Source organism: Colossoma macropomum, unplaced genomic scaffold (genome assembly GCF_904425465.1).
Source record: "Colossoma macropomum unplaced genomic scaffold, Colossoma_macropomum, whole genome shotgun sequence".
NCBI lineage: Eukaryota > Metazoa > Chordata > Actinopteri > Characiformes > Serrasalmidae > Colossoma > Colossoma macropomum.
In genome coordinates, this window is record NW_023494810.1 from 34,519,492 (window position 1) to 34,542,853 (window position 23,362).

The 23,362-nt window shown below is 41.3% G+C and overlaps 1 protein-coding gene across 1 annotated transcript in view; it reads left to right on the plus strand.

Annotated features, from left to right (window-relative positions):
- celsr2 (cadherin, EGF LAG seven-pass G-type receptor 2) overlaps positions 1–10,989 on the plus strand; it is a 104,843-nt gene extending 93,854 nt beyond the window's left edge. The window contains exons 24-34 of the mRNA XM_036559827.1: positions 1,194–1,394; positions 2,897–3,071; positions 3,270–3,382; positions 4,122–4,204; positions 5,987–6,113; positions 6,456–6,566; positions 6,938–7,065; positions 7,937–8,013; positions 8,102–8,263; positions 9,700–9,873; positions 10,772–10,989. Coding sequence (XP_036415720.1) covers positions 1,194–1,394; positions 2,897–3,071; positions 3,270–3,382; positions 4,122–4,204; positions 5,987–6,113; positions 6,456–6,566; positions 6,938–7,065; positions 7,937–8,013; positions 8,102–8,263; positions 9,700–9,873; positions 10,772–10,989 — 1,569 coding nt within the window. The remainder of the gene's footprint in view (positions 1–1,193; positions 1,395–2,896; positions 3,072–3,269; positions 3,383–4,121; positions 4,205–5,986; positions 6,114–6,455; positions 6,567–6,937; positions 7,066–7,936; positions 8,014–8,101; positions 8,264–9,699; positions 9,874–10,771) is intronic.
- Positions 10,990–23,362: the final 12,373 nt, after the last annotated feature.

Sequence of the window (23,362 nt, forward strand, 5' to 3'; positions counted from 1 at the left end):
AGACAGTGGTTCTGTATAGAACCATGAACACTCAAAGAACCATTTGCATGCTTAAAGGGTTTTTTTGCATCATAAAATGGTTCTCAGATTAATGGAGAGCGTGTTGTATGTGGTTCTATACAGAACCTTTTTGAAAAAGGTTGTGCATTCTTAAATGGTTCTCTGCATGGTGAAATGGTTCTTCACACTGATGGAGAATGAGTTGTATATGGTTCTATGTAGAACATTTTTGAAAATGGTTCTATATAACACCAAAAAGGGTTCTTTGACAATGTCTAGCTTGTAACAGTAGCAGAACCCTTTTTGGTGCTATATAGAACCATATACAACACTCCATCAATCTGAAGAACCATTTCACTATGCAGAGAACCATTAAAGCATGCAAATCGTTCTTTGAGTGTTCATGGTTCTATATAGAACCTTTTTGAAAGTGGTTCTATATAGCATGAAAAACGGGTTCTTCTACTGTGACAATGTCTAGCAGTACCCTTTTTGGTGCTATATAGCACCATTTTCAAAAACGTTCTTTTTAGAACCATTTATGCAGGCAAAGGATTCTTTGAGTGTTCATGGTTCTATATAGAACCATTTTCTTTACTAAAGAACCATTGAAGAGTCATCTTTTTTAAGATGGTTCTGCTCTTGTTGTGATGTTAAACTTGTAATAATAGAAGGACCCTTTTTGGTGCTATATAGAACCATTTTCAAAAATGTTCTTAATAGAACCATAAACAACTCATTCTCCATCAGTGTGAAGAACCGTTTCACCATGCAGAGAACCGTTGAAGAATGCACAATGATTCCTTGAGCGTTCATGGTTCTATATAGAACCTTAGTATTTACTAAGGAACCCTTGAAGAACCATCTTTTTTAAGAGTGTATGTTTAAAAATAGACAGTAAAAACATTTTTGTGAGGACTTTTACGTTTGAAGATATCCTGAAATCCTGTGATTTTCATGTCCAGGTTCTGCGATGATCACATGATGACGGTTGTGTTACTGAATTACTGAAAGTAATAAATACACTCTGATGAAGATTTTAGGGTCAAATCTGAGCAAATAGGACAAATGTGATTAATTACATTTCATTACTTTAATCGTTTGACACCATTTAACATGTTATAATCAGCCCTGAATGAAGTGATGACCGTGTTCAGATTGTCGTACTCATTAATGATGCGCGTCTCTCTCAGAACGGTGAGATATTACCCATAAAGCTGGTGACGTGGAGCACGGTGGGCGTGACCCTGTTCTTCCTCTTCCTCACCGTGGTCTTCCTCACCTGTCTGAGGGCCATGCACAGTAACAGCACCAGCATCATCACCAACGGAGCCCTCACGCTCTTCATCGCCGAGCTGCTCTTCATCCTCGGCATCAACCAGACCGACAACCCGGTACGCTCTACGCTCCCTCACCCCACACCTCTGTATCCTCTCTCTATCACTCTCTCCGCCCATACATGGTACTGTGTGAAAGTTTTAGACCCCTAATCTAATTAAACTAGATTTGAAAAGCTGTTTATCTGGGCAGCGAGTTTTTATTTGCTCAGAGAAAAACGAATATCACAATAAACAAATGTAGTTATGATATAACTATCTCCTCCAATCTAACGTCCTATAATTTTCACATCCTCACCTTCCGTTCCCGTGACAAAGTGTTCACAATACCCACTGCCACCCATCTCCTCCCTGTTCCTCAGTCCTACATCAGTCCTACTACAGCTATGAGGGGGTCCGGCCTTCTAGCTACAGACAGAAGCTGCCCAGAACTCCAGCCCAAGTTCTCAGAGCTCTGCCCCTCCCTCAGTCAGTCTGCCCTCATACTACCACCGCCATGTTGAAGGCACAATCTGAACTCATATTAATACAATAAGTAGAGGTTTTACGTACGTCAGCCTGTTCGTTTAACCATTTCCAAACCTCTCCTTGAGGAATCCCAGTATTTTTGTAGTTATCATCCAATACCTGATTTATCTGTTTAGCACTTTATTACGTTAAAGGGTCTGTATCATGGAAAATCATGGAATTTTGATGCAGCGTGTAAACAAGGTGTGAAATACAGGGGGTCCTGAGGTGTCTGGGACCCCCTAATTAACCTCTTGGACCCATGAATGTCTCAAAATCAAAATTCTAGGGGTCCTGAAAATAAACTTACGACGTTATGCTGTTTGGCGAAACACTGATGCTCAAATCCAGATTCAGTGAAGTTCATTGTTTATCTGCTTCACCCACAATCAGCTTCTGTCTCTGGGGTTCTTAACTAACTAGAGCTGCAGCACTGCTCTGCCTCAGGGTGGCGCTGTACAGATTGGTTCACCCAGTTGGTCCTTCATAGCCTAGAAACTGTAACTCTGCCCGGATTCCTCTGAAAAGCTTTACAATGAGCTGCAGCAGATCTGTAAGTCTGAAAACTCGCCCAGTTTCCCAAGAGTTTGGAGTGAAGAGTGACTGTTCCTCATTTCTCACACTGAAGACAGAAGAGGAGACGAGGAAGATCTCAGTTACTGTGAGGAAGAGCGCAGAACCGCACTAGAACAGAGACTTTACTGAAGAACAGCTGATAAAACAAACATTTACTGACATTGAAGCATCAGCGCCGCTATGGAGAGAGTTAGCAGACAGACAACACGGGACCCCCGAATACCAGGGGGGATTTACACACTGTGTGTAAACACTAGTAATGTCTCAAAATGTATCGTTCACTCCATACAGTCTCAAAAACAGCTCGTTTTGTATTCATTGAACCAATTAATGTATATATGCATCAATTTGCACCGACACACTGAAGTTATAAGGAGTGTTTCAGCGTGGATTGCTTTTTCCTTGATATGGGCCCTTTAACCCTAGTGTCTCTCTCTCTCTCTCTCTCTCTCTCTCTCTCTCTCTCTCTCCTGCAGTTTGTGTGTACGATCATCGCCATCCTGCTGCAGTTCTTCTACATGTGCGTGTTCTCCTGGCTCTTTCTGGAGGGGCTGCATGTGTACCGGATGCTGAGTGAAGTTCGGGACATTAACTACGGCCCCATGCGCTTCTACTACCTCATTGGCTGGGGTCTCCCTGCCATCATTACCGGTGGGTTTACACTAGGAGTCTAAACAGTCTACGATACGGCTGTGTTCATTACAACCCCACATCCAGTTTACATCTGAAAGAAAATACAGCCATCAAGAAACTGCACTCAGTAATCAAAGTCAAGTCACTCAGTTCGCCTGAAGGTTATTGTTTATTATTTGTTGATGTTATTATTGTTATTGTGTGTTGCTTTTACAGGTTTAGCGGTCGGTTTGGATCCTGAAGGTTATGGAAATCCTGATTTCTGCTGGCTCTCTCTGTACGACACTCTGATCTGGAGCCTGGCTGGACCCATCGCTCTCGTCGTGGCTGTGAGTGTTGAATCTTTTCTAGGACTGGGAGTAAAAACCAATTTATTCACTTCTGACTGGTCACCTCCACCTCCTTTCTACACTCACTGTCCACTCTGTTAGACACTCCTACATTGTCCACCTTGTAGATGTAAAGTCAGAGACGATAGCTCATCTGCTGCTGCACAGTTTGTGTTGGTCATCCTCTAGTCCTTCATCAGTGGTCACAGGACGAGGTTGGCTGGATATTTTTGGTTGGTGGACTATTCTCAGTCCAGCAGCGACACTGAGGTGTTTAAAAACTTCAGCAGCACTGCTGTGTCTGATCCACTCAGACCAGCGCAACACACACTAACACACCACCACCACGTCAGTGTTACTGTAGTGCTGAGAATGATCCACCACCCAAATAGTACCTGCTCTGTGAGGGTCCATGGGGGTCCTGACCACTGAAGAACAGGGTAAAAGGGGGCTAACAAAGTATCAGAGAAACAGATGGACTACAGTCTGTAACTGTAGAACTACAAAGTGCACCTATATAGTAAGTGGAGCTGATAAAATGGACAGTGAGCGTAGAAACAAGGAGGTGGTCAGAATGTTATGGCTGATCGGTGTGTGTGTGTATATATATATATACTTGTAACTGTATTTATCACAGTAAGTAAGAAGTTTTCATATTTGCTGATCAGTTCTGTTCATTCTGTGTGTGTATGTGTGTATGTGTGTGTGTGTGTGTGTGTGTGTGTGTGTGTGTGCGCAGATGAATCTGTTCCTGTATATTTTGGCCTCCAGAGCCTCCTGCTCTCTCAGATCAAACAGCTATGAGAAGAAACAACCACCAGTGTGAGTTACACAACCAGTATCCCCCCAACACCCCCCCACCACACTCACTCACACACACACACTGAGTGTTCACTTTATTTTGTCCACCTGTCTTATATCTACACTCACTGTCCTGTTACTGCTAATTTTACTGCACATTTAATTTTTAAACATATTGGGGGTAAAAATAAAACATAAGATGTGCCACAACACAGGCCTCTTTACACAGGCCACTTCACACAGGCCTCTTTACACAGGCCTCTTTACACAGGCCTCTTTACACAGGCCTCTTTACACAGGCCTCTTTACCCAGGCCACTTTACACAGGCCACTTTACACAGGCCTCTTCACACAGGCCTCTTTACACAGGCCTCTTTACACAGGCCTCTTTACACAGGCCTCTTTACACAGGCCACTTTACACAGGCCCTTTACACGGCTCTTTACACAGGCCTCTTTCCACTCACAGGCCTCTTCACACAGGCCTCTTTACACAGGCCTCTTTACACTGGCCACTTTACACAGGCCTCTTCACACAGGCCTCTTTACACAGGCCACTTTACACAGGCCTCTTCACACAGGCCTCTTCACACAGGCCTCTTTACACAGGCCTCTTTACACAGGCCTCTTTACACAGGCCTCTTTACACAGGCCTCTTCACACAGGCCTCTTTACACAGGCCTCTTTACACAGGCCTCTTTACACAGGCCTTTTACACAGCCTTTACACAGGCCTCTTACACAGGCCTCCTTACACAGGCCATTTTACACAGGCCTCCTTACACAGGTCTCTTTACACAGGCCACTTTACACAGGCCACTTTACACAGGCCATTTTACACAGGCCTCTTTACACAGGCCTCTTTACACAGGCCTCTTTACACAGGCCTCCTTACACAGGCCACTTTACACAGGCCTCTTTACACAGGCCACTTTACACAGGCCATTTTACACAGGCCTCTTTACACAGGGCATTTTACACAGGCCTCTTTACACAGGCCTCCTTACACAGGCCTCTTTACACAGGGCACTTTACACAGGCCTCCTTACACAGGCCTCCTTACACAGGCCTCCTTACACAGGCCACTTTACACAGGCCTCTTTACACAGGCCACTTTACACAGGCCACTTTACACAGGCCTCTTTACACAGGCCACTTTACACAGGCCTCTTTACACAGGCCTCTTTACACAGGCCTCTTTACACAGGCCACTTTACACAGGCCTCTTTACACAGGCCTCTTTACACAGGCCACTTTACACAGGCCTCTTTACACAGGCCACTTTACACAGGCCTCCTTACACAGGCCTCTTTACACAGGCCACTTTACACAGGCCTCTTTACACAGGCCACTTTACACAGGCCACTTTACACAGGCCACTTTACACAGGCCACTTTACACAGGCCTCTTTACACAGGGCATTTTACACAGGCCTCTTTACGCTGGCCACTTTACACTGGGCCACTTTACACTGGCCACTTCGCAACGGGCCACATTTTATAATTTTTTTCTCTAATATGTTGAATCTTCTGAATGAAGAAACACATTTCAACTCCATATCCTCCCTCTCTCTCTCTCTCTCCCTCCCTCTTTCTCTCTCTCTGTGTCTCTCTCTCTCTCTCTGTCTCTGCCTCTCTCTCTGTCTCTCTCTGTGTCTCTCTCTCTCTCTCCCTCTCTCTCTCTGTCTCTGGGTCTCTCTCTCTCCCTCTCTCTCTGTCTCCCTCTCCCTCTCTCTCTCTCTGTGTCTCTCTCTCTCTCTCTCTCCCTCTCCCTCTCTCTCTCTCTCTCTCTCTCTCTCTCTGTAGGTACGGGTTGCGGACGGCGTGTGTTGTGCTGCTGCTGGTGACGGTGACGTGTCTGCTGGCTCTGCTGTCTGTAAACAGTGATATGATTCTGTTCCACTATCTGTTCGCCGCCTTCAACTGTATTCAGGTACCGACTTTCGCCACCAAACACTCTGCGCTACCTCACTGCAGCTCACGTTACACTTCATTACTTACAAAAAACTGTATAGTTACTTATTTTTAACTCTAACAGCTTTTTTGATGTTTTCCTCTTTGTATTTGTATTATTGTTTTCATTTGTTAGTATTATAATATTCACAATATATTTATCATTATAATACATTGATATTAATAATTAATTCACTATTAGATTATTTCAGTTTTTTATTCATTTACTCAGTTTTGATTTTTTAGATACATATTCATTCGTTTTTAATTGTTTATTTGTTTATTTGTTATAAGTACAATACCCCCCTCTGTTCCTCTGCAGGGTCCGTTCATCTTCTTCTTCCGTATCGTGTTTAATAAAGAGGCTCGCAGTGCGATGCGCTACTGCTGCGGCAAAAAACGCCCCGACCACGTCATCAAATCCAAACCTTCAGTGAGTAACACACACACAGATGCTAAGCTGCTAAAACGGCCTGGGTGTGATGTCACAACCATAAATCAGCTTAAACATTTTTTTGTTTTCGGTCTACAGCAGTTTAGCCACGCCCACTCAGTTTTAAGTAGTGTTTCAGCCCAGGCTGCATTCTGAAAAGGGTCATAATACAGGACAGCCAATCAGAGCAGAGCTCATTTACATATATCAATCTTAAAGGCACAGTAACAGAACCAGCCTGTTTAATTCTAAGGGACAAAGACAGGCCGTGGTATTTTACACACATGGTCACAGACCACAACACACGTAATATTGTATTTTATGTTATGTTTGTTATATTTATTCATATTTTATATCTCTCTCTCTCTCAGTATACCTGCAGCAGCAGTTATGTAGATGGTCGTCTGTACCATCTGCCCTACGCTGAGTCCAGTGTGTCCCTCAACGGAACTCTGCAGAGCGCCAAGAGCCAACACAGCTACGTACCGTTCGTCCTCAGGTACTCTCACCTGCTTTTCACAGGTTCCAGATAATCAGTAGGACTCTGATGTTAAATGTTATATGGGTCCAGAATGCAGAACAGAGCTGTAGATTCTAAAATGACTGAGAAGAACATCAAGAATGAAGTTCTGATAAAATGAATACGCAGAATTCATCATATTTCAAAAGCGGAGATCAAATCTTGAGGCAGATAACTCAGTTAAAAATTAATGTAAGTAGATTATTATAGTATATCACCTGTTGTATTCACTTCTTGTTCTTGTTGAATTCTTGAAATATGGAATAAAATATTTAACATCTCGTGTATTATTGATAAAATTATTATTCCATTCTGTTCCTCAATCTAATATTAGCAGAAAATGTTTTAACTTCAGTACACCAGGTGGCGCTGTGTGTCATTAGGAAAACATATAATAATGGAGAATTATCACTGTATCATACAATACCACACCATACCTCCAGCAATGACCTAGCAACACCCTAGCAACCACCAGAGATATTACCTAGAACATCAAATAAAATACCTAGCAACTTTCCAGAATGCAATGAAAACCAACTAGCAACCACCTGGAACACTATAGCAACCATCTAGCAATGCCCTAGCGATACTGGGTAACTGCTTTAGTCCGGTCACTCTGTATTTTCTCCAGGACTTTTTTTATTTTTTTTATATATTATTTTCATATCTGTTTAATTATATTTTGTTATTATATAGTTTTATAAAATATTAGAACTGGACAATGTTTTTTGAGGATAAACATCAGAGGATCATGAAGCTTGGTTTTTGTCACATGAAGTGTTTATGTTGTTATATTGACATGGCGTTCTACTTTTTTGTTTATATTTATTTATTTATTTATCAATTACAGAGATGACGGAGGTTTGCACAACAGTCGAATCGCTCTGGATGACCACAGTTTCCATGAAACTAAACCACATCCAGACGGTGAGAACACACACACATACACACACATGCAACAACACACACACGCAATACACAACACATGGATGATCAACGTTGTGTGTGTGTGTAGATCATGACTCTGACTCGGACAGTGACCTATCAGAGCTGGAGGATGACCAGAGCGGCTCGTATGCGTCCACACACTCCTCAGACAGCGAGGATGACGAGGGTCGGTACCTGCAGGAGGAATGCTGGGAAAACCTGGCAACCAGCACCGCCAAGAGAGCACAGGGTAAAAACACACACACACACACACACACACACACACACGCCCTACCTGAAGTGCTGTCTGAATGCGCAAACTAATTATCATTTTGGAGACCTCGCAGTATATTTCAGTTTTCTCTACTGCTCACACGTTTTGGAAACACCAAATTCTTCATGGAAAAATTCCCTCACAGCTGTCAGACGCCAGGCAACGTCTACAGAGTCGTAAACCGATGGATACGTGAAAATAACTATAACCAAAAAGCTGGATTAGCTGTGTTTGCTGGAGGTGTTGAAACAACTTGCTAACAATAAATTAGCTGACAAAAAGGTGAAAACGTACACAAACAGTGACGGGTGGACACACCAGAGCCGAGGAGTCTGGCCGCTTCCTGTTTCCCCCGTTTTATCAAAATCATGACTGCAAAACAGCAGAGGGCGCCCCCGAGTGAGCCCTCAATGGGAGTAAATGGAGTTAAACGGCTAAAAACGAAAAGTTAAACAGTTTCTAATCACTGAACCAGAACTTTCCTTTAGTTTTATAAAGTAGAAGTTTGAATTTCACTAAAAAAGCAAAGAAATCTCACCTGTATGTTTCCATTTTTCTACAGCAAACAGGTTTTGGGCAGCAGGACTGCTACCGAGTGCCGATTGGTTGGTGAGCGGAGCAGCTCATTCGCTGTTCGCGCTCACTGACGTCATGAACGTACATGAGGCGCCGTTTTAAACTCCTATAACTCGAGTTTAAAGGCTCTTAAAAATATAACAGCAGTGTTAAAATGTTTTATGCTGTTCTGTGTTCAGGAAATTAATGAATTCTTTTACATTAAAAACATTTCAGCATTTATAAACTATGATTTTGCTCAAATGCTCCATATTAACCCATTCATTTTGGACTCACTCCGGAGCGCCCTCTAGCGTTTGAGAAACCCTGAAAACATTAGAGTGATAATTCTCCTCTCTACAAGTTCTCTGGACACACTCATTTGTCGTGATCCGTGACATCACTCTAAAGGTTTTCCACAACCAGCTACTCCACTGGAGGAACATCTGCTCCCTGCCGAGCACTCGCTCCGTCAGATACCGACGGTTTTTGAGGGGAATCTTAAAACTGTTCCACTGATAGCGGCTGGAACAGCACCGACTTTAGAACATGGTCTACCTTCAGAGCTAATGTTAGTCAGCAGCAGTGAGATGTTCTTCACCTCCATATGACAAAGTTTATTCCTTCGTTCCTCCTAATCAAACAGTCCCTTTTCTCCTCAGCTGAGAAGCTGTGAAACTGTGGCAAAGTTGTTTTTGCTTTGAGCTTGAACGCTGTGGTCATCTGTACAAGCTCTACTCGGTCATTGCTGTTGTTGTTTTAGTGGACGCAGCGTGACCCTTTACCGAGAACCTCCTGCAGAAAAACGAGGAACTGTGAAAAGGTGCAGTTCTAGACATTCTCTGTTTGTGTCCTAGACTCGAGTGGTGGCGCCCCCTGCTGGCCGGGTGAGTGTGAGGCAGGAGGGGGCGGAGCCAGGCTGAGGGTGGAAACTGTGACCCATCCAGAAGAGAAAGCAGAGGATTATGGGAAAGAGAACACACTACCACTCCTGCCCAGCTTACACAACCCACACACACACCCACACAAAGGTACACACTCATACACACACACACACACACACACACAAAGGTACACACACACACACACACACAGAATACTGTGAAAAAGTCAGAGGACCCCCCTATTAATTTATTTAATTTCTATTAAACAGCCAATAAATACTAATTATTACAATTTTAGCATCAGGAAAAAAGTCTAATCTCAGCTGTGTGAGTCAGTGAGTCACTCTCTACCTTTATTCCAGCTTCCATTCTTCTCAGGAGACTCACTTTCAGTTCCTCAAAGAATCTGCAGACACACCTCCAAAGTTCAGTCTTAGAAGCTGGTTGATGATTTTCTGAAGTAATCAAACACATTCAGTGGTGTTGAGGTCTGGACTCTGGGGTGGTCAGTCCATCGTTCAGCTTCTTTGTTTGATGTGTCCGTCTCCTTTTCTCAGTGAGGTTCTTCTTGACAGCTACACATCCTTTCAGACCCACAGCGCTGAGTCGTCTTCTCACAGTGGAAGGATGGACAGAAACACCTGTGGATGTTTTCAGATCTGATCAGCTTGATTTTCTCCTCTCTCTCAAAGATGAAAGCTTTAAGTGCTGTTTATCTGATGGGGGCAGTTTTGGGGTCGACCAGCTCTTCCAGGTGGTTGTTAGGAGACACATTTTCTCTGTAGCTTCTAATCAGTTTGTGAACTCCAGTTTTCACTTTCACTTACTTTACTTTGACATTCTTCCTTATGCAGGTGGATTATTTTATATCTAATCTCCTCACAAATATCTTCTTAAAAATTAATATTTTGTACTTAATGGCCATTTAGGCTGGACATTAAACAAACGAGGGGGGTCTCTGACTTTTGAACAGTACTGTAAGTGTTAAAATTATTAATGAGATTAATAATTAAGCCACTAAAGCGGAGTTTTCTACAAAACACAGGAATTCTGAAGAAGAAGCCGCTCTCTCCGATCGCCGAGAGAAACGGGATCAACCGCATCCACAACCAGCTGTCAGTCAACACCTCAGACCCCGCCTCCTCCAGAGGCTCCTCCTCTAGCGAGGGCCAAGGGGGAGGAGCCAAGCAGGACCAACTGAACGGAGTGGCAATGAGCATAAAGGCAGGAACGGTGGACGATGACTCATCAGGATCCGAGTGAGTAACCGACTCAGAGTTTTATACTTCAGAACGTTAAAGCGACGGTTTGTTAAAATCTAATTTACCCAGTTTTATCCACCTTTACCCCACATAGTCAGTCGGCCAAGAGGTGTTCAGTGTCTGAAATGTACTTTTTGTTTTTAGTTCTGCGCTGAAGCCACAAGGCTAATTTAGCTAACAAGTAATGGAAGCTTATATCCCACCAATTAGCATAGTACTAACTGCACGCATAAATTATCCTCAAACCGTGTTCTTGGTTATGTAGTTTCTGACACTGTATGACTCACTGAGTGTGGTTACACTTAATGATCTGATAACTGCAGAAAATCAGATCGTGTCAGTAACTGGTTCAGTGTGTTTACACTTAATAATCTGATAACTGCAGAAAATCAGATCGTGTCAGTAACTGGTTCAGTGTGTTTACACTTAATAATCTGATAACTGCAGAAAATCAGATCGTGTCAGTAACCGGTTCAGTGTGTTTACACTTAATGATCTGATAACTGCAGAAAATCAGATCGTGTCAGTAACTAGTTCAGTGTCAAGGCATTGTAAAGGGCTCATATTACTGAAAAACAAAATTTCCTCACTCTTTTTTTAGAAAAGAGTTTGATGTAGTCTGTAAATATCGTTAAAGTTTCAAAACACACCGTCCTTATATGGAAACTAAGCTGCACAAACAGCCAGTTTTAAAATTGATTTTGTGATGTCATAAAAAAACCAAAGCCCACAGCAGTTTAGCTCCGCCCATTTCACGCTCAAGTTACAAGAATTTTTTTTTACCCCAGACTGCTTTTTTAAAGAGGTTAAACAATACAGGGCAGCCAATCAGAACCGAGCTCATCTACATACATCAGCTTTGAAGGCACAGTAACAAGACCAGTTTAATTCTGAGGGATAAAGAGAGTTGATAATGTAAAAATAAACTCTTATGTCATAAATGGACTAATAAAATGCAGATAAATGTAGGATTTGGGCCCTTTAACATCAAAAAATCATATTTGTAGTTTGTTGTCTTGTTTGTTCTGTGTGTACTTTTGATGATGGAAAGTCCTTTTTATTCTCATTTTAAGCCGTATTTGTTTGGTAAAAGAAGCAGTTTGTCACTAAATGTTGAGTATTCTGTTCCATGCTTTGTCTCCCCCATGTGGCCGCTGTGTGAACTGCATCTCTGTCCTGTCACTGTCTCTTCAGTTTCAGCTGTTAGTTGTCAGTGTTTTATCCTGTTAGTCTCTACTAGTCTGAGTTTCTAGAACTGTTTCTGTAAATTATCATTTTAATCACCAGCAGATGTAAATATATTTTTCAAAGCACATTTAAAAATATTAATTACTTTATTAGGATAGATACAGCATCCATAGTCACCTGTAGAGCACTAATCCTCTCCTCCCACTGTTTCCTCTCTCTCCTCAAACGTCACAGATTCTTATTTTTTAATTTCCTTCATTGAAGCATGTGATTAGTGGCCTCCTGATTGGACCCAATCATCTGTCAATCATCTTTCATGTTGATTCAGTTATAACCGCATTGCATTCGAGTCATAATCACTTTCTCTCTTTTTTCTTTCTGTTTCTTTCTTTTTTCTCCTCATTTCTGTTTTTCCCGCACTCATTGATCCCCACCCCCCAGCAGTTCCCGCCAAACTGCGATGTGATTGGCCTGATGACAGGAGGGGTGTGTCTTTGCAGGTCCTAGAATACACATGGTGAACTGTCGATCACCCTGAAGCCCCACCCACACCGCACTGGGACCAGTGAAAGGGGCGTGGCCGTATGGGTTGTTGAAGAAAATGGAGGCGCTGAACAATCCCACAATTCCCTGCGTCTCCCCACGGATTATCCCACTGTGCCAAACTTCAAACGTCTCGCCGTCGAGATTGCACTGACCACACGATCTTACTTTTTGTTTTGTTTGTTTTTTTAAATACGTTTGTTTACATACTTGAAGTGATGCACTTTTGTTTTTTTGTGTTTTTTAAGGATTTCCACTGCCCAGCAGGAAGAGACTCTGGTCAGACTTTTTCTTCTTTTTTTTAAAAAAAAAGACGCTGATTTTTAACAAAAGCTAGCGTGAAGATTTTTGAAAATATCAGGGAAAATTCCTTCATTAAGCTTAAAAAAAATTCTAGAGGGTCTACTGTACAGAGTTTAGAGCCAGAGACGTTTTCTACTGTAACATTTACCTGAAGTACCTGAAGACCTGGACTCCAAACGCAGGAGACGGACATAACATTAACATTCAGGCTGCGACACTGTAAAGGAAATAGTCAAATCCAGGCTCCGCCCACAAATGTGTCCTTTCATAGACACTGTTCAGGTTGGACAGACTTTACAAAACACCATTAAAACGAACGAGAAACTGTAGAACAGACTCAGTTTATATCACAATACCTACATTTAGAGTCGGTTATTCATTCAGCCTAATGAGAAACTGTAGAACAGACTCGGTTCATATCACAATACCTACATTTAGAGTCGGTTATTCATTCAGCCTAATGAGAAACTGTAGAACAGACTCAGTTTATATCACAATACCTACATTTAGAGTCGGTTATTCATTCAGCCTAACGAGAAACTGTAGAACAGACTCAGTTTATATCACAATACCTACATTTAGAGTCGGTTATTCATTCAGCCTAATGAGAAACTGTAGAACAGACTCGGTTTATATCACAATACCTACATTTAGAGTCGGTTATTCATTCAGCCTAATGAGAAACTGTGGAACAGACTCAGTTTATATCACAATACCTACATTTAGAGTCGGTTATTCATTTAGGTCCTACAGTTTGGTCCTCCTTAGGTTTAACGGGATTTTTATCAGTGTTCTGTAAAGCTTGTCTAACCTAGCAACAGTAGCTATGAAAGACCACACTGGTGGGCGGAGCCTGGATGGGATTGTTCCTGAGAGCTTCAGCTTTGTTTTCACTGTTAAATTGTGTTGACTGAAAAAAGCTGCCACAGACTGCATGAAGCAATGAGACTGTAAACGACTGAAGGTTTTTAATCATACTCCAGATCATAGCTACTATACACTGAATATCCACTCAGAACACAAACACACACTGCTGCGGAGTTATGATGCCTTCTCCACCACTCAGCCTTCATTTTATACCATCGGAGGAGGAAAAGAAGACGAAACACTGAAACCTTTGATACACTGACTCTTTTTTTACTATCGGGAAATCATTTTATACGGACGTTAATGAAATGCTCCTGATTTTAAACACTTCGTCTGAGAGATTTGCCTTCTGTCACTTTTACTCGACGAGCAAAGCTAAAGTTTTTGTATTGTATAGCTTAGAAATGAAGGATGGTTTCTTTTTTTGTAAAATATTTCAAGATGTGTGCATTAAAATCCGTTTGTGTGGATTCAGAGAAGGTTTTGAAATTGTACAGGCCTGATTTGAGAGTGTAAATATGCAGCTAATACGTCGGAGGAGTGTGAGCGACTGTACAGATACTGAACACTACTAAATATTTCACTCCTGCTGTTTTTGGATGTTGAAATAGTGACTCTGTTATTCTGAATGATGAGTTTGATTCATAAGCAAAATCTCAGCATTTGTTTCTTATTCACTTGTTTGTTATTCCTGTCATTTCTAGCAGATTTGTGTGTCTGACCTGCAGGGGGCGCTGAAATTGAACTGTGCTGATTCTCTTCATTTTCAATGTGAACAGTGACTTTTTGTGGAAGCCGATTTCTATCAGATACAGAAAAAGAAAACTGTTTTTTTTTCACTATTTCTCTGTTTCTGGCAGCATTATGTCAAGATTTTGACTTAAGGACTTATTTTCTAAAATGTTTTTAACTTCCTATGGAAAATAATGACTTCTCAAAATGTTACTAAGTGATCAAAATATTGACAATTTCTAGGCCAAATTACATTTTCTTGGTATTTTGACTTCCTATGTTGAAAATGACTTATTTTGTCAAAATACTGACATTTTAAGTTTAAAACCTTTACTCTAACAAAAATATAATTTTCTGAAACTTTTGACTTCCTATGTCAAAATAATTACTTATTTTCTCACAACTTAGTATTTTAAAATACTAAGTTTTGTAGGTCAAACATTTTCTTGATATTTTGGCTTGTTTTAAGACAATGACTTATTTCCTCCAAATTTGACTTACTATCTCAAAATAATGACTTATTTCCTCAAAATTGGACTTTTCATTTCGACATATGTTGAAACAATAACTTATTTTCTCAATTTTATTTCTAATTGTACTTCGACAAACTGACATTTTCTTGAAATTGTCTTTTTCCTTAAAAAATAATGACATTTTCTCAAGGTTTTACTTAATGTTTAGTACGATTTTGAGATATTAAGTCAAATGTCGTGGCACTGATGCCAAAAACAGAGAAGGAGTAAAATAATTTTCTTTTGTTGTGAATGAGTTTCCATAGCTTTGTACCTGTGGGGTGAAAAAGCCTGTTACACTGTTTTATGTTTAATTTTACTGTTCTGTACTTTTATAGTGAACCTGCTGAGTTTTTGGGTAAAAGTCACTGTGGGTTATTTCCACTTTTTAAAGATAACCTACTTTTCCCAACTGAAAACAATCCATTTTATTCCAAAGTGGCACAGCAGCGTTACAGGAATCGCTCCATCAAACATGCTAACATGGTCGACTGTGATTTGAAGTTACTAGAGACCAATTATAATAACTTCATTTGCATCATTCTAACTGATGGCTATCCATTTAGCATTGGCATTTTTGACTGGGTCATTCGAGGTTTCGTTTGTTGTTTTTTATTGTTATGCAATAAATAGAGCTGTCCGGTTATCTAGCTGAACACCAAAAGGAGACGGAACCTCTCGTACGTTCTCTAATCAAAGTCTTTCTGTTCTAAAGCAATCAAGGTCAAGCTGAATTAAAAAAGGAGAATTTATATGTAAGTTTTTGATATAGAAAAGCAAATGTAAAGTTGCCTAATCCTTGTTATTTGGTCCAGCGGAGTAGAAAAGGCCGTCTGGAGCATCTGGAGTTTTAAAAAACTGTATTTACACTTTCACTTGGAATTAAATACAACAGCAATGTCAGTAATGTTTTCATTCTCTCTAAAATTGCTCCTTCAGAGACGTAACAGTATGTAAAACCTCATTTGCTCACTGGCACCACCTGCTGGACAACAATGTCACTGGGCAGCTTTCAAATGTTCAAAAATGTCTCTACCTTTTCTGGGCTGCTGTAAATCTGTGTCTACTCTAAATCAGTGTCATCTGGAGTGAACGAGGCTGTAAGCTACAGGACTCAGAGCTGAACAGGGTCGATCAGACGCCGCCTGTATTTTTCTATGTGGAAACGCTTTGTAAATGACTTCGCCAAACTGAGTAAAGCAAAATTCTGTTTTTAAATATTTGGATGCTTTGTTTGACTGTTCTTGCTGTTTTTTGCTGCTCTACCAGCTTCTGTCCTCATCATTCTACTTATAACTAGTAGTGGGCGAAAATTATTATTTCGGTGCATATATAATGGTATTATGTAGAATTTTGATCAAATAAACCCATTTTGGATGCTTAACTAAACCTTTTTGTAGATGAACAGTGGCGTACTATTCTGGACGTCTTTTAATAAGAATCATATTTATCAGCTGAAGTGAGTCTAAAATATTTTTACTGGGTGAAACAGTAAAACAGAACTGATCAATATTCAGTCAGATGTCAGTGTGTCTCTCTAACCCTGTCGAGATGAAGGTGAGTGTGAGTAAAGCCCACAGTGGCTCCTCTAAACGCTGCTGAATGTAGTTTTCCGTCTGAAAGTCGTTTGTGTCGTTTGTGCGTCTCTCACACTCGAGCTTTAATCTCCGAGCGTCAGACGCTGCTGGTCTTCAGTAAATATTACAGACGTTCACTCTGTCAGGTTTAGCTGAGGAGCTGCGGAGCCTCTCGGCTTGTAGGCCCAGACCGCGGCGTCGCCTGAAGCAGCCGGCCGAGGGAGGAGCACCGTAGGCTGGGCAAACGGAGAGTTGGCTAGTCTAGATGCTAGGCTAATGGCTAACCCCAAGAGACTGGCTTTTCCTTCTGCTCTCTTTTACCGGTTAACTCATTAACTCATTACAGTCTGATGTCGCTCCTTTGACCATAACTGGACTGACTGACCTCAGGCTGCAGCTCAGTACACGAGAGCTGAGGGAGTCAGCGAGTTCTGACCTGTTTGTACGTCACATTATCTGCATTTATTTGCATACCAGTATAATGATAATGATTAAACTAATTCCTTAATAAGAATTTTAACCAGCATATCGGATGAACCAGTGTATCGCCCACTACTACTTATAATCATATTTAGTATTTTATAATTCTGAATTTTAAAATGATGGTTTGGTGAAAACTTCTAAAAAGTACCAATAGCAAATACAAAAACAGAAAAACAGACGTATTAGTAAAGTTAACATCTGACTTGGTCAGTCTGGTGGTCAGTTTGGTCAAACTTTAAAGGTACAGATATTAGTGAGTCAGATTCAGAACCTGTCTTTTTTCAAATTCAGTGCGTGGAACTATTTTTGGTGGAAGGATTCATGTTTAGAAATATACATTTAAATTCTATTCAAGGCTTCTTTCATTTACTTTTTTCTTTTCTGTGTTAGTGTTGAATGAAAGCTGAACACTGGAGGTGGTTATGGTGAGTAAAATCACAGCTGGGTTGAACTTTTGCGACCGAATCACAGCCGAGATCTCATTCACTATAAAGTACTCACTCCATATATACATACACTGCTTAAATGTATTTACACATTTTTGACTCTATACCTGGAAAATCAGGGGCCTTATTATCTGAAAAATTTGGTTTTAAACAGAAAGCAACTTACGCATATTTAGTCGTATGCAAATTAAAGTTAACACATCCTCTACAGAGAACACACTTCCGCATGTTTTAATGGGGAATTACGCTAATTTCTAACATTTCACCATAATTCAGTGTTAAAGATGTAAATCAGAGAGATTCAGAGTGGTTTGGTGTGAAATGGTTCAGGTTTCTTTACAGTGGTGTTGATAGGAACCAGGGGTCGCCATGACCACAACACATATAGGGGAGACCGGGTTTGGTCGTAACACCAGTCAGGGATTAAACAGGATTCATATGATCATTTCAGATTTTACCCACTTCCACCTCAATCCCACACGGTGGAGGCTGGAAACAAGCACAAGCAGATTCTCTAGAGGAAAAAATGGATTTTTAATGGTAAAAAAATATTTTTTTGACCAACACTGTATTTTGTTTAGTACTTATACTATCACAGATAAAACCATATGACGTATAGTAGATTCAACTCTAGTTTCTCAGGCAAAATGGGGGGCAGTCATGGGCTGGAGGTCAAGGGAACCAGCCCTGTGACCAGATGGTCGCTTGTTTGATCCCCTGAGCTGACAGTACGAGACTGAAGTGCCCCTGAGCAAGAAACCTAACCCCCAACTGCTCCCCGGGCGCCGTGGATAGGGCTGCCCACCGCTCCATGCAAGTGTGCTCACTGCCCCCTAGTGTGTGTGTTCACTAGTGTGTATGTGGTGTTTCACTGCATGGATGGGTCAAATGCGAAGGTGAAATTTCCCCGTTGGGGGACTAATAAGGGTCACTTAATCTTAAATTATGATACAGCTGGCTGACAGGGCTGGGGTGGGTCGTATCCCATCTTTGAAAAATGTTACAACCGTCCCCTTAAATACAACCTGGAACGTTTTACTGATTTTAATAATTTTATAGAATGGCTAGTCAGACAGACGGACAGAGGCCAGACTGACAGAGGTGTGTCTGCCAATGTTTTACAAAAGCAAAAGTCACAAAAAAGGGCAACATCAGTCAGATCAGCTGTAAAGGCACATGGGATCTGCCGTGTGACGCAGAGCAGATACTGCAAATCAGTGCAGAAGCCAGAAGACCAGGTGTCCAGTGATCTTCCCAGTGCAGGTTACCGGAGCAGCAGTGGACTTTTCTCTGAGATGCAGGAGGAAGTGTTGGTTTGACTCAGGCAGCAGAGCTGAATTATGGACCAACTCCACATGAAGTAAGCAGATGACAGCTTAGCCACTGGAGGCTGGAGTAAAACTGAACACTAGCACAGCTGCCAGACTAACTGAAACACCTTCTGTGTCTATGTACTCAGGTTTCTGCTCCACTTTCTTTAGATCAGAACATCTGCGTATCAAGTGGCAGTAATATATAACAACCACAAACACGGGACGAAAAGCAAAAGATGTTCTGGGTTGTTACTTTATCTCAGTAAACCTCTTTTTGAAGCATACTGCACAGCGTGGTCTCTGCTTCTGCTTCTTTTGTCTAACTGTTACAACTTAACCCCAGCATGTGTTACAACCTTCCCCGGTAGTGGGGTAGGTTCTTACAAAGGAACACCACGTATCTGACATCAACTCATGAAGTCTGTGATATCCTTGCTGAGGATTGAATTGAACTCATTTGTAGTAAACAAATCTGGGTACTCTGTATAGAAGTTTGAGAACTCTAGCTCAAAAATTCAGTGATTTACAGGTGCTGAAACAAGGAGTGTTACCACCATACCCGGTCTCCCCCAGTTTATTTACTATCCAGAACCACCAGTGAACCTACACGAGTCTTCTGAGTTTATATGGAATGTTGATGATGGAAAATAGTGGAAAATCTGAAATAATAAGTTTTCTTTGGGGACTATTTTGCCTCACAGCGCCCTGCATGTATCCCTCCACCATGAACGGAGTTTAAGTTCTCTAAACTATCATAAAACAGTGTCTCAGTCATCAGGCAGTGAATTCATAACCATTTCATGTAGGAACTTTCTGTGAGGGAGCTTTGAGAGGTGGACGTCTGGTTCCTATCACCACCACTGTGAACAGTTCTGACTCGGTAAGTTTATCTAGAACACAGACGGGGGTGTTCAGACTTTTACATATGACTGTTCTAGAGCCGGTTTATGAAGAGACCGGACCTCCTCCTGTTTCCCCTCGTTAAATACAGAACGTGACTGCTAAACAGCAGAGGGCGCCCGCGAGCGAGTCCTCAATGGGAGCGAATGGAGCTAAACGGCTAAAAACGAAAAGTTAAAATAGTTTCTAATCATTTACACAGAACTTTCCTTTAGTTTTAGAAAGTAGAAGGATGGATTTCACTAAAAAAACAAAGAAAACTCACCTGTATGTTTCCTTTTTTCTACAGCAAACAGGTTTTAGGCAGCAGGACGCTAACATTACTGATACCGAGTGCTAATTGATTGGCATTACTGCTACTGAGCGCTGATTGGTTGACGAGTGGAGCAGCCATAGATATTCATACCTAGATGCTGCGTTGTCTGCTGTTCTCTATGTGAGGTGATACGTCTGCGCGTCCGCCATGTTGGAGAGGTCTAGATCTGCTTGTGAACAGATTCACTTGTATTGAGAGACGAAGAGTCTCACGATTAAATCAGCCACAACTTCCTTATTACTCAACCGATTTTCACCAAATCTGTTTAGTTATAATCCTCAGACACAGATTAATCCAGGCTGCTCGGATCCGCTCTCGGTAGCTTTTATTACTTTAATAACTGATCGTGATAATTAGCCGTCCGGACCAGCGGGACAATATTCAGTCTGCATCTGACGTTAAAAACCGAGTTTAGCGCGAGAAACACAATCAGACACATCAGCAAACCCATCAATGTGTGAATCACTTCTAATCTTAATACACAGAAAGACGAAGCTGAAGTAACTGCTGCACCATTTAACGGGAAAACTCGAACAAGAAGCTAGTTGATTAAATTAAACTGCACCTTAAATGGTGCAGCAGTTACTTTTTGGTGCCTGAAGCTGCACCATTTAAGGTGGAACGGGAAAATTCGAACGAAAAGCTGACTGATGCAAAGTTTAAGGTGGAACGGGAAAATTCGAAAAAAAGCTGGCAAATAAGAAGCTGACTTCAGCTTCGTGTAAGAAGGTTCTAACGTTAATCTATTATGAATATCTACACAGATTAAGGAATGATGTAACTTACCGCTACAAAGCTTTAACCAGCACTGTAAACAAATAACTACTACATAGAGTTAATTCAGATCACCTGAATAGACTATTAAATGAAATAAGCTTAATATAAAACCAGAGGAAAACGAGATTGTCCTCACTGCGGGACCAAAAGTCCAGGGGGTTCGGCTGGATCTGATCCAACTCCTCCCACGTCGTGTTTTAATTGGTCTGAACTCGAGTGGAGCTGATAAAATGGACAGTGAGTGTCGAAACAAGGTAGAATGAGCTAATAAAGTGGCTTATCAGGGTATATGACATTTAATATGATGTTGTTTAGGTATATTGAGTCGTTTTTATTAGACTCATGGAAATGTGTGGCAGTAATACCAAATCCTTTTAAACGTTAAAAAAAAGTTTTTTTTTATTATGAAATTCCAGGATTTAGTTGATAAAACACATTTATGTGGGTTATTTTGACCTGTCTTAAGTGCATTCTAGCGTTCAAAAACGTTCACCGTTTTCAACAAGAACCCGTCTATCATAAGTACTTGAGATGCAGGCCTACAGAACGGACTTTGTACCGGAATGTGAAAAAAGCTTTTCGAGTTTTGACAAATGAGTGAACGTCGTGAATTATGAGCGATTATAAAGGCTGTGTTGTGGCGTTCAGGACGGAGCAACAATCGAGAAAATAAATAAAAACACCAGCAACACCTGCGGGTTTCCCACAGGTAAAACGCGACAGGGTAGACCAATCAAATGAGTCGTAGGCGGAAAACGTTCACGACACATACTAGTTTAAAGACCAATAGAAATGCGATGATTTTAGACCAATGAAAAGAAGACGTGGGCGGAGTTGGATCCGGTCCGGCTCCACCCCTTTGAACTTCTGGTTCTGCAGCGAGTGATAGTTCGGAAAAACAGTCACATCCACAGGTTCTCTGTGCCTCATTAACCACACAGCCATATCTACACAAACATCACACAGACATGAGTGTGGATCACTGCGCTCCCTCCGTTATATAATCCTATCCCACTTTCTGAGCTCAATATTCCTGAAATAGTGTAATTTTGGACAGTATCTTTCTTAAACTGCCGCTGAATACTGAATGCAGTCCAGCAGCGATGTTGACCTCCCCAAAATGGCGGCGCCGTTGACGTGCCTGGCTGGTTTGAGAAACCCGGAGGAGCGTGAAATTCTCCTCTCTACAGGTTCTGACTGTATCTAAACCCACAGAGCTTGAGCCCAGTTTATCCTTTGACCTCCCACACTGCCTTCATATTTAAGAGTGTTCTGTGGGGATTAATCAGAGCTAATCCACAGGAATGTCTTAATCTACATACTTCAGTCTGCTGCAGTCTGGATCTGACTTACCTGCATTCTTCTCACAGCTCAGACCTCAAAAATAGATCCAAATTCCTCCAGTCGCCCCCCCAACGCCCCCCACCCCAATCCAAAATGCAGTCCATCAGACGTGGTTGGTGTCTGAACTTTAGTTTTAGCACTGGAACAAGGCTAATGCGGCTAACAAGTAATGGAAACCAATTATCATAACCAACTGACCCATCGCTGAAACCTGTACCTAGATGCTTTATTACTGAAGGGGAACTCCACCGGTTTACTCAAAATTTCTGCACAATCCAGTGTGTGAGATGTAAACAGAGAGATTCAGAGTGGTTTGGTGTGAAATGGTTCAGATGTCTTTACAGTGGTGGTGATAGGAACCAGGGGTCGCCATGACTACAACACAAATATAGACATTTTATTTACTATCCAGAACCACCAGTGAACCTACACGAGTCTTCTGAGTTTATATGGAATGTTGATGATGGAAAATAGTGAAAAATCTGAAATAATAAGTTTTCTTGGGGACTATTTTGCCTCAGCATGTATCCCTCCACCATGAATGGAGTTTAAGGCCAAAATCTTCCCAAAACTATCATAAAACAGTGTCTCAGACATCAGGCAGTGGCTGCAACTTTACCCTTTTTCTAATCATTAGATTGACCAACGTCTTCACAAAGTACATTATTGTGTAATTAAACATGTAATCAAAACTCCATATGTTCACCAGTCTGTTACAGCACCATACCTGCTCTCAACAAGAAAAAAAAACAAGAGTTTCTCAGAACCTTTTTATTAAAAAAGTCATCTCATAATAGCGATAAACCAGTTTTAACACCAGCTAAAATTGAAGTCTTATTTTTTTAATGTAATACTGCAAAAAACGGGACTACTCTTAAATCTCCTCACGTCTAGTAACAATCCTATAACGAAGCAGCCATTAGCATGCATGCTCGGAGGGGACATAGTGTGCGGAGTGACTTTTTATATAAATACAGATGACACACAAACAAAACACATACATACATATGTGCACATTCTGAATTTATATTGCTCAGATCATAAATAGTGTGTATTAGAATCCTAACAGGAGC